Raw genomic sequence first — 11,975 nt, forward strand, 5'->3', positions numbered from 1 at the left:
CGAAGTCGCTGAGCTTGCAGGCCTGGCTCCTGCAGCGCTAGAGTTTGGAGGATACGACATACCGGCCGACTGCAGAGAGGTTCTTGCAAAGGCCAGGGCGTCCTCAACTCTTAAGTGCTACGGACACAAATGAAAGAGGTTCTCTGTCTGGTGCCACGCACAGAAGATTAACCCTCTACGGATTACGGCTCCCCAAGTACTACCGTACCTACTGACGCTGGCCAAGGCTGGACTGGCGCACGCGTACATCAAGATTCATCTTGCTGCGATCTCCCGATACACCAGAACCACGGGGCGGACGTCTTTGTGGTCTCATCGTCTGGTGAAAGAGTTCATGAAGGGACTGTTCAGATCGTTCCTGCTGGTGAAGGCTCCGGCCCCGGCGTGGGAGCTCAACGTGGTGCTGACCAAGCTCATGGGACCTCCGTTCGAGCCTCTGCACTCGGCTCCGTTGAAGTTCTTGTCGTGGAAAACAGCGTTTCTTGTGGCCATCACCTCCGCACGGCGGGTGGGAGAGATCCAGGCCCTTTCCTGCAAAGCCCCGTACTTGACTTTTCACGACACGAGGGTAGTGCTCAGGACGCACCCCTCCTTCATGCCCAAGATGCCGTCGGACTTCCACCTCAACGAACCCTTGGTGTTGCCTGTTTTCTTCCCGTCGCCTTCGTCGCCGGCTGAAAGGACTTTGCACTCGCTGGTTGTGGCTAGAGCGCTGAAGTTCTACGTGGACCGCACAAAGTGTTTTCGGAAGACGTCACAACTCTTTGTGAACTTTGGACCTGTAAATCAGGGGAAGGCTCTCTCGAAGGCTTCCATTTCCAGATGTCTCTCCGGCTGTATCATGTACTGTCATCGGTTGGCAAACCGACCGCTGCCTGGCCGTCCGAGAGCCCATTCCACCAGAGCGATCGCAGCTACCACGGCGTTCCTATCTGGTGTGCCCTTGCTGGACATCTGCACGGCTGCTACGTGGAGGTCAACGCACACCTTCACGAAATTCTACTGCGTCGATCGGGATTCCAGGGAGGAGTCCAGGGTCGGCCAAGCAGTGCTGCGCAACCTGTTCGCCTAAGGTGAGCCTGGTGAGGAGGTAAGAATTGCTTAATATTGAGTTTGATGTGATGCTTAATGTTGAGCCTTTGCCACCTCCCGTGGTTGTGCATGTGTGTACTGCTGTGTATTCTTTATTCATGAGCATGTGAATCCATGCCAGACCCATGCTGGAGAACAACAGTTACAGGTAAGTAACTTGTTCCTTCTGCATGGGCCTGATGTTGCAAGACATTTTTCCTCCAGCCCCAGTGCCAGTCCTCTCCATCCCTGTCATCCTGCAGAATCTTCAAGCGGTGCACTCTTCGCAGTCTGTATGAATGTGCCCTCCTGGGGCTGATCATTGACAAGCCTATTTAAAAACAATAAAGTCTGCACATGCTTAACATCCCAAGGCTTCCCCCTTTGGTGAGCTAGGCAATCCAGTCATAGACCTTGTTTAGTAGGACACTCGGAGAAACATTATTCTTTATCAGGTTATTCAAAACATGAAAACGACATTCTAAAGTATTAGACAAATATACGCCAGTTGCAAGTAACATGTTGAAATCGAGCAGAATATTCAATCATGTTCTAGTTTTTTAATAATTAGAATAGTTTTTTATAACACGCTTAATAGTGAAGAGGTTTCTATGCGCAGATCCAGGATTCAAACCTGTGTTGCTCTGCGTCGTCTTGGTCTTGCTTCCAAATCGAGCGCTTTGCCACTGAGCTATACTTCCAGTGACAAAGTATGCCAATCCTCAGTTTCGGCTTTATCTCAATTGCTCATTCCCTGCTGGTTCACATTCCGTATTTTTTCACTTCAGCCATTCCAATGATACTGGGGACTACCATGCATGTAGATGCACATGTGCCTTCAAGCAGGCAACTCTCAAGCTTCTATGTTGATTTATACCGCTCACATCTACCGCCCAGGGGTAGTCTCCAGGCGCTCAATGCTGAACAGCATTGTTCATTGTCTTTGCAAAACCTAAACTTCCTCTCAGTAACTGGGATATTTATTAAGCGTCTTTCCAAATGAGCAAATCATACATGGTCCATGTACAAGAAAACTTTTATTGCGTTCTGGCCGAAAATGAACAACTTTGTGTATGGTCCGAATTGTAACGCTCACCTGACTCCCACGGAGGCGCTGGTCTAGTCTGGGTTGCTGTGGCCTCTTCGAGCGTGATGCGCAGAACTCGGAACACCGACTGAACAGGACCCTTAATTCTTGCTTGTCTGGCCCGTAGGAATATCCTTCTGCAGATGAGAAAGGGGATTAACAGTCTGCAGAATAGTGTGCTTGCTCCCCCCTTCGTTATTCTCTAACTTCCTCCGAAATCCCCGGTTGAAGCTCACCTTATGGTTTGAAAGGATGAACTCTCCATCCTGCTTCTGGTGCAGAGGCGCGTGTTTGTCCAGTTACTTCACTGGTTTTCAGAATGGCGCTGGCAAAATCCACTTGACTTTTCCGAGCGGAATGCCGTAAGTATGAAGATTACAAAAGTTCAAGTGTTGAGCCTCCTTTTCTGTTGCCTTCCTAACCTGTGATCTGTCCTTTATTTCAGGTGCAGAATGAAGGCGATGCGTTGAGGGATTGACTTGCCGATGGTAAACTCAGGTGAGTTAGCGATGGGGGCGATCCCTCTTAATGTCTTTATATTCCTCCAGTAATGTCTTTTGTCCTTTCCCCATAGGGGCCGGGGTGCGGTACCTGCCAACGTAGCTGCGCCGACCCGAAATGAGGAATGATCCACCAACAGAAGACCGGTAAGTGTTATGGCGGAAAATTAGGCTTTCCTCATATGTTCCTTCTGCTCACCTTTTGTCTCTTCTTCTCTCCCCTAGGCGCAGAGATGTGGCGACCGGTGCAGACAGTCGCGGTGGAGCCAGAAGAACTCCCGAGGACAGGTGAGTGAAGCGCGGCGCTGCAGCGAGCAACGCAGTGCTTTTAAATGAGTCTTTTCTCAGGAACGCTGGCATGAAGGTTTCCGGATGCAGGTAAGAAGTTTGATAAAATACTTGGTTTTCACCTTTCTCTTCTCTTCTTTCCTTACAGGTTTTCCAGGATCGAGGCGGGCGTGGCTGGAGACCAGATGCAGGAGCAGACACGGTGAGCGTTCAGCTGCTTCGATGCAGAACAGCGCCAGGACTGATGTCCAACATGAGACTGGCACCTTTTTACCTTGCATTTGAACTTTAGTTAGCGACTTCCAAACTAACCAAGCTAACTCTGAGGCCCCCTATTTCGACATCCTGGTTACATGATACAAACCTATACACGGCCAAACCTATACAAGACCTATACATGGCCAAATGAAAAACAGCTGAACTTTCACCTGCAAGTGGAGACCAGCTTCATGACGAACATTATTTGATTGGCTTCTTCGTGGCAATTCCGGGACACTTTCCCACTTACCCGCTCTTCCCAAACGTGTTTCTGATTGTGCCAGCTTAGCCTGGCACCTGTAACTTTTGTATTGCAAAAACTACACCAGACACTTTACCATCATTATTTCCAAATCCACCCTCCACCCTCCATCAGAGAATATCATGTATTAATTTTTGTATTTTTTACTGGATATTTGTAAGTCGCTTATACAACAGGACAGTGGGCCTCATTGATTATGGCGGTCCGGAAATAAGGCTGTGGGTAGCAACGTACCTGCACCCATTCTGGACCGCTCCACTCCGATTTTTCGGGTGGGGGCTGTTGCACCAGGCACGACGGCCCGGGACGGCAGAGTTTTCATGGAAGCACCGGCACTGTTAAAAACAGTGCTGGTGCTTTCCATGAGCCCATTCCCGTAGAGTCTTATGAGACTCCACAGGAATGGGGACTTCCCGAATCCATCGCCTGGTATCTCGGGACTAGTAATCTCCCGGTGGCGCCGGGATATCAGGCGGCGGATTCAGTCTTACGATAATGGTGGCAACCTGCTGGAAGCACCGGCTGGTTACTGAGTCCTCGTAATGTAGCCGTGTTTCAAAGTGCCACAAAGGAAGAGAACAAGAGCCAAATAAACAAGGAAATTGGCAATGAATAAATAGAATTGGACAGCGGTCCTACTAGGCCTTGTGACAGTCAGAGCGTGCAAGTGCAGTGGAAAAAAAAGGAAAACTATTAGGGTCCCCAAAGGGGGAGGAGGTGCCCGCTTGGGAGGCAACAGTTAAGTGCATGGGTAGAGACACCCCAGGCGGAGAGGGAGGTCTACTGCCCAAAAGGTAAGTGCAGAGCAGAGGCAAACCATCCGACAGGCGGGTGTGGGTCCAGAGGGCAGTGCTATGCTGGGGGTTATTGGGCAGAAGGCCAGGACCCTATTGGACTCTTGAGGGACCAGGCCGCCAATCTCGGCGACAGAGGGTATGGTTAGCACGGGAGAGGGAAGGAGGAGGAAGGTCTTGCATTGTTTGCAGAACTTGAGGTGGTCCGGTTCAAGACACAGAGAGGGAGGTTGTTCCTTAGGAGGGAGCCAGCTGAGGAGAGTGATCTGCCCCCAGCTCTCTGGTTGGAGAAGAGTTTGATCAGCAGAGAAGTGGTTGAAGACAACCTTCCCGAGCAGAATCCTTTTCGGCAGGAAGGCGACTTGCACCACAAGCTGGCCACCACAGACGTTCCAGGTGCAAACTCGGACAGCGACAGTTCTAGCGAGGTAATCCACTGGAGAGATGGTCAGGCCCCCGGGTGGTCCAGGGACACTTCCAAAGGCTCAGGACGTCAGATCCTCAAACACGTCAGGACTGGTTGGTCCCCAGTACAGGGGTTGAAGCACCGCACAGGGCTGTCGCAGATCATATAGTCCAACAGGGCTTCACCGGGCCAGACGCAGGAAGGGTTGCTGGGCCTCGTTAGGAGTCATTGAGTCTTCAGTTGGTTGTTCTTCTTCAACGCTGCAAGCCCACCAATGGTTAGGATCTGCACAATTCAAACAGCTAATAGTTGCCCAGTCAGGGAAAACTATTGGTTTCACTCATGCCCCACACCTAGTATGTGGAGTGGGTCCAGACAGTCCCACCCAATTCCTGAGCAATACACACACAAAGGCATCACTAGCTGCAGCTTTCCCGAAGAGCATGACCGTATAATGGATTTCTTGACCTGGCCAGGCATGAAGAAGGCCAAACAACAATATGGTCAAAGAGAAAAAGAAAATCTCGTGGTGTCTATTTCTGGGCACTTGCCACATTTAGTAGCCATATGCAGTAAACTCGAATGTGCACACTAGAAAGAACGCACACATTGTAAAAATGTATCTGCTGCCACCAGCTTGTCTTTAGACACATACAAAAGTAACCAAGTATCCCAAGTGTAAAAAGCTAGGGTGATATAAAAGTATCCTCATTGCACTGCATTGTAAGATGCTGTATGCAATGCTAAAAGGTTGCAAAACCTAAAAGACAACAGGAAACATAGTTTCCCAGTACTGATAGTTTTCCCATGACAAAATGAGCACAAGGCCACTGGGATTGAAGCTGAAGGCATCATTTCACTGTAAAAAGTCAGGACAGATTCAAAACCAAAGCAAAATGTTTGGTGGTCCATAGAACTATAGAGAGGAAGTTGCCAAAAAGAGAAATCTTTTCTAACAGCCATCATGTGTCTATGGCAATCCATAGTAATGTAATTCGCCAGCCACATGCTACACAAGACCATCTCTGAAGGTGCATTTTCAGACGCGTTGAATAGGTCTCATAAGATCCCTTCTCAATCCATGCTTGCTAGACCTTGAGTGTTGGTGAGAATTCTCAGAAATGTGCTAATTCCTCTCTACCTTAGAAACCCCTAGCACTTTTGCTGGACACTAGGACTTTTTCATTTTTAACATGGAGAGAGTGAGACCCTTTTCCCCACTATCTCATGTATTTTAATGTGATTTTTAACAATGTTTCTTTTGGTTGTGGAGTCTGACAAACTCCATAGGCATCATTTTTACATTGGCACACAGCACCTTCAGTGCAGTGGCACAGGAAAGTCTTTCAGATTTCCCAAAGGTTTAAATACCTTCTCTTGGATAAACTACTGTTTCCAAGAGCAATAAAGTGAAATTGACTTTACTTTCATTTGTAACTTTCTAGACCCAGCTCACACTATTTTACAATAGGGCGCTGGAGGGGTTACTTAGTATCCCCTTTGTCTAATTTCTTATGTAACGTTTTTATGTTACCCTTTCCTCGATAAATGGCTGGTGGCAGTGGTGTGCTTTTACCGCGTGCTGCGTTCGCAGCTGCAGTAAAGCACCGAAGGGTGCCATTTTTGTCATAATGCCCTGGTCTTCTTTTTTCGCCATTTCTTTGTGGAAAGGTCCTTCTTGAGATTTACTCTGTGCGCCAAACCAGGTTTGGTCCCTTTGTCCGTTTTTGCCTTTGGCGGGATTCAAAGGTGAAGCCCGCCTCTGGCTCCAGGGTGTCTGGCGGGGGCAGGAAGAGAGGGAGGTGCCTGAAACTCCCTGTGCTTAGTCTCCTATGAGACAGGAATGCACTCTGGGGTGATTGGCCGGCTGGCTGTCCGGCAAGAATAGCCACCCTGCTGGGTGACTGAGAGCTAGGCTGGAATGAATGGGAGAAATCTGTATAAAAGTGAGTCTTCTTGGCATGGAAGGCAGAGTCGACCACTGGACGAAGGAATCCGAAGAAGAACTTAGAAGAGATGCCTGCTGCAACTCCTGGGCCGTTGGTTTGCCAAGTGAAGCCCTGCTCCTGTGCTAAAGCTCTGAATTCGTATCAACTAGAGAAGCCCTGTAAGGACGACTTCTCCCCTTGAGTTGGTGGGACCAATCAACTCCAAATTAAGCCACCTTGACATGCTCTCGAAGCTGGTTGAAATTCCACTGCAGTCGCTGCTGGAACCGAATAGCCAGGTAGAGGAACACCAGATCGTGTGCGTTGCTTTTAAGCTGGACAAGAGCTCCAGGAAGATCCTCCGGACTCCCAGGAAGCAGGACTGACCGATCCTGAGCCACCTCAAGAGTGCTGGACCCCAGATGCAAGGAAAGCCCATCTCGACAGCCAGGAATTGCGGTGTTGCTTTTTGCGATAGACTGATATGAAACACCGAAGTGCCACTTGTTTGTAGATTGCTGGTTGCGGTCGGGGACCGTCCTATTGCAGTGCAGGAGACCCCAGAAGTCCTCCCTCTTGTCCGCACGACTGAGGCCCAGGAACACCAGGATCTGCAGAGCTGCACAGGAACAGAAGTCATCTGCTGCACTTTTCTTCAACCTAAAGGTACTGGAAAGTGTAAGGAACTTGCCTGTTGTTGTGTAATCTCACTTGTCCTCATTGGAGACTTGACCTCTGTAAGGTTGCTAACAGCTTTTTTACCTCTCAAGCCTAATCGGCTTGTGGCCCTACTTTGATTTCTTCTTATTCTACAAAGACTTCTAAAACATTGTGGAAAGACTTTTACTTACCTGCAAGAAGTGCTTCAGTTCATTTTGAGTTTTGTTAACATTGGCTGGCCTGGCTCCCTGAATGACTCTTCTCTCCTCTGCTTATGTGTTTTTGCCTTCCTTGCTTCTAGGAAAGAGTTAACTGACTTTGTATTGTTTTTTTTTTAAAGTACTTACCTGATGAAGAATATTTGTGTGAATACTTGTCTTATTCTGAAACCTCATTTCTTTGACACTCCTCTCAATAATAACCTAAATACAACAGTGATATATTAATGTCCCCAGCACCCTAACTATTGAAGTCAGGGGAGTAGGTAGTGTCTGTGGGCAATCCCAAATGGGTATGTGCTGATTCAGAAAACTAAGAGTGTGTATTTTGAAGTATATTTGTATGTTGCGTTATATTGCTCCGATCTGAAGAAGGCTTATTCAAACTGACTGTTAAATGAATTAATAATTGTTTAATCAAGAAACCTTGTGTGTAGGAGTTTATTTGAATACTTGTCACTGTGAATCTCTGTGTAACTCCCCTACAGCTCACATTGACTCCTCTTGAGATGAGCCTGGCTACTTGACCACACTACCAGCCTGTGTAGTACATACAGACTTATACCAAAGGTTGGGTACCTATTGCCAGGAGGTCAGGGTTGTTCTAGTGCACCTAAAGGGTACTGCATACAATCTTGGCTAACATCGATCAACTACAGATCCATCACGAGCCTCCCATTCATCTGGAAGCCTATCGATAAAATAGTTGTGACCCAACTACTTGCCAACATAGTCAGCTTAGTCTCCTGTGCAATTACCAGTCCAGTAATAGCCCTTAATGCAGAACAAAGACTTCAACCATCCCAGTGTGGATGTTGTCCTGCAAGTTACCGGTACATGGGCCTTATGCCTTCTTGTGCTCTTAGGCCTCTTGGCTGCATTCAACAAAGTTGACCACCTAACACTCCTCTTCCTCCTTGCTGACAGGCTTATGGTCATAAGACCGGAAAAAAAATCACATTTTTTTAATGACGTTTTTTATTCGAAATGGGGGGGTTCCCCCCAACCCCCTCTTTTTTTACCATTTTATTTTAAATCCCGGACCCCAAAATAAATATATAATTAAAAAAAGAGAAATTCAACTTTTTTTTTCGACCTTGTTAGTCGAGATTTTTTTTTCGAGATTTTGACTGACCACCTTGCTGACATTATGGCCTTCTCTGCAACTGTCCTAACATGTTTCCCGCCCTACTTCTGTCAGACACCAGACCATACAGATGAGCTCGTTCAGATCCAGCCGACTTCCAGTCATGAGGGGTCACCCAAGGAACCATCCTGTACCCAATCATCTTAGCTCTCTTAAAGGAAACCCTTCTAAACTCCCTTAAATGATCCTAACAGTATGCTGACGACACGCTTATGTACCTTCTGGTCAGTGGCTTCCAGGAACAACACTCGCCTCCACAAATGCCTGGCTACAGTCCACACATGCATGTCAAATACTTGCCTGAAACTGAACCCCACCAAGACCAAATGTAACCTCATTGGTACACCACCACAGAATAACTCGTACAACAAAAAAGGTTGGGTTAAATGCTCCTGCAGGGATTCATCCCGCAGCTGTCACTCAGCCAAATCCCTCAGTAGATCTTCGAAAAGCAAATTGTAAATAAGGCACACACTGCATGGCTACAGACCTCCCCACTCGGCAGAATAAAACCCTTCATCAACCTCGATAACTTCTGCACAGTGGTCCAAGCTCTCATGATCTCACAAATTAACTGGGGAAACTGCCTCCTTGCTGGCCCCTCTCAAGGTAACCTACCACACTGCAGCCGCCTTATTAAAGGTACCCATAATTATGACCGGTTCTCTCCTACACTGCACATGCATTATTGGTTCCCCTCCTCATCAGGATGATATTCAAAACTGAACTTGTGTCCTACAAAGCAGCCTCAAACGGAACACGAACGTACTTGGAGGCCAAGTTCCAGGTTCTCACACGTCATGTAGCGAAACCATCAAAAGGCAGGAGTCCATCAAGAGAAAACTCTCAACCAGTAATTCTCCTGCCACACTTCAACCAACTTTGATTTCTATTTTGGATGTGCAGGCAGGTACAGGCCTGTAACTTTCTCCAATATCTATTACTGCACTTTACCTGGCAGAGTACATTGATCAAGCAATGTAAGGATGAGCAAATCAAATGCAGAGGGTATTTTTTTCATGTATTTCTTTCAGCTGTTTTCCAAGAGCATGTGTTAGTTGCATTGGGCTCAACTGTGAAGGTTACTTATTTAGGTGGATTTAGATGGACGAGCTCCTGAGTGTCTGTTAAATTCAAGGTCTTGTTAATATCACTTTTCACTGCTGCTTTATTGTGAAGTCTTAGGTTTGCTTTTATTTTTCAGCACGAAGGCGGGATCTCCATTTGACAAAAGAACAAGAGAGTCGCCTGCCCTCCCATTGGCTGAAAAGCAAAGGAGCCCACACCACAATGGCCAATGCCCTATGGCGTCTTCGTGACCTAATGCTTCGCGATACCCTGAACATCCGCCAAGCGTACAATCTTGAGAACGTTTGAAGGTGGCGCGTGTGGCTCCGTTTGAAAACGTCGCAGTTATATGGAACAATAGCTGTTTCTAGTAACTGAGATAACCAAGAAGCCTATTTTGTATTGCATTTCTGTACATAGTAAATCCATTTTGATATAAGGACACTTTTAATATTTCATTTGGACTCGATTTTTGTTCTTTTAAGTTGTCCATCAAATAGACATTTTTTCATTTTTTGTTTTGTCTTGAAAATCGTTGTCACGTCTATTTATTTACACTTCCTGTATCCAGTGTGACCTCATTCTTTTTATAAAAACAAATATCAAAAAGAGCAACATAAATTGGCCCAAAGCTCCCAGCTGATTTGCCGGAATGACAGTCACGTCTCACGCAGAGGTGACCAACAACGGCTGTACATGAATTCCTCGGAGTTGCTGTGGCAAATTTTGCATAATGTGGATGTATAATCGAGAAAACATTTTGAATAAAAAAGCTGTGGATTTATTGTGGTGTTGATTGCTGTCTCCGAGATGTGGGATATTCCTCCGATAGAGAAAGCTTTGGAACACTGGACAAGCCGTTCTGTGCGCAATACATTTTTCCACTCCCTCTTGCGCATTTTCTTCGTCCGATAACTGGTCGAAATGTTTGAATTTTCTTTTCCAGTAAATTGGATCGAATTTTGGATCTATGGTGCTCAGGCTTCTGGTTTAAAATGTCAACATTGTATCCTTATGTAAAGTACATTTTCTTTAATACTCCAATGTCGCGTCCCCACTCTGCCTTCCTTGCAGCATGTCCTGGTTATTGGGACAGCACTGTAGCACTCTGCATAGCCAGAATTAAAAAAGGGAGTCGGTGCATGTACGGCAAGCTCACACACAAGTATTTCAGCCTAACCCACCCACCGTCGCCAGTCCCTTTCTCCACACGGACAGGGATGGATCTTATGCTGCTGTAATGTGCAATCACTTGGTCGCTAGAGTGCCTTTTATTTTACCTTTTCTTCCTGTCATCGCCTCATGCCCCATGCTTGTGGGGGCTGGGGAGAGTTCATTGCTACTACATTTACAGCAAGTTATTTTCTAAATCTGTCCCTCAGCATTTGGGTCTGAAGTGCTTGGGCCCAGCCCAGCCCGCTCCTGCATAATCTATTGTGGTTACTCCAGCCTCCCGTTTAGCAGTCCCCAGCTGAAGCTACAGCTCTCTTTTCTCATTGACATCCTGTAGGAGTAACACCTCTCCTGTGGGAGGTCCACCTACCGCCGATACTGTGCAACCTACCAGGGCCAAACTTGAGGTGTCTTGTGGACCTACTTTTGCCATTGAATCTTCAAGGCTAGCACTAAGGTGCATCTTTAGCTGTCCAATCTAGGTCCTTCGACTGAATCCGTGCCGGCTCTGTTCTCCTACTATCTGAGGGTTTGCAAAAGCCTACTCGACCTGCTTGGTCCAGCAAGGGTGCATGTTTTGAGGAGCTTTTTTCCCTGTCATCCCTATGCACACTTCTGACATAAATGTACTGTTTTGCACAGTGGGTTTTACAATGACATAGAATACCCTAGCAGCGTTGCAGTGCCACAATGCCTTACTACCCTGCAGGGGGTATCTGCCAAAAAGGCTTTCCTTTCACACAAGGGAGTAGGACTGAATTTTGCACCATCTGCCTCTTGGGGTAAGGCACCACCATGCAGACTTTGGAGCGCAGGGATCTTGTGAGACCTATCGAGGGACCAGGAAGGGTCTCTCTTTACAATATTCCAGAGGACAATGCTCGATGGTGGTGGCTTGGGAGCTTTTTTTGACTGCTCATGCATGAAGAATAGTTTGCCTTGGAAGTTTTGTCAGATTGAACATGGCTTCTTGTTTTGCTCTTGTAAGTGTGGATATCCACAGTAACAGGGCTTCAGTGATCCTTTATAACCAACAGGCAGAAAGGAGCCCCTCTTGATATTCCATCAGGCTGGATAGATGCTGCTGTGCCCTAAAATCTTCTCTATACCTCCAC

General features: G+C 47.1%; 1 protein-coding gene across 10 annotated transcripts in view; it reads left to right on the top strand.

Annotated features, from left to right (window-relative positions):
• Positions 1-10,471, top strand: part of PBRM1 (polybromo 1) — a 1,258,882-nt gene extending 1,248,411 nt beyond the window's left edge. For all 10 annotated transcript variants that reach the window (XM_069643172.1, XM_069643175.1, XM_069643176.1 and 7 more), the window contains one exon: positions 9,824-10,471. In XM_069643172.1, coding sequence (XP_069499273.1) covers positions 9,824-9,996 — 173 coding nt within the window. In that variant the 3' untranslated portion in view covers positions 9,997-10,471. The remainder of the gene's footprint in view (positions 1-9,823) is intronic.
• Positions 10,472-11,975: the final 1,504 nt, after the last annotated feature.

Source organism: Ambystoma mexicanum, chromosome 2p (assembly GCF_040938575.1).
Source record: "Ambystoma mexicanum isolate Mex_15411 chromosome 2p, UKY_AmexF1_1, whole genome shotgun sequence".
Lineage (NCBI taxonomy): Eukaryota > Metazoa > Chordata > Amphibia > Caudata > Ambystomatidae > Ambystoma > Ambystoma mexicanum.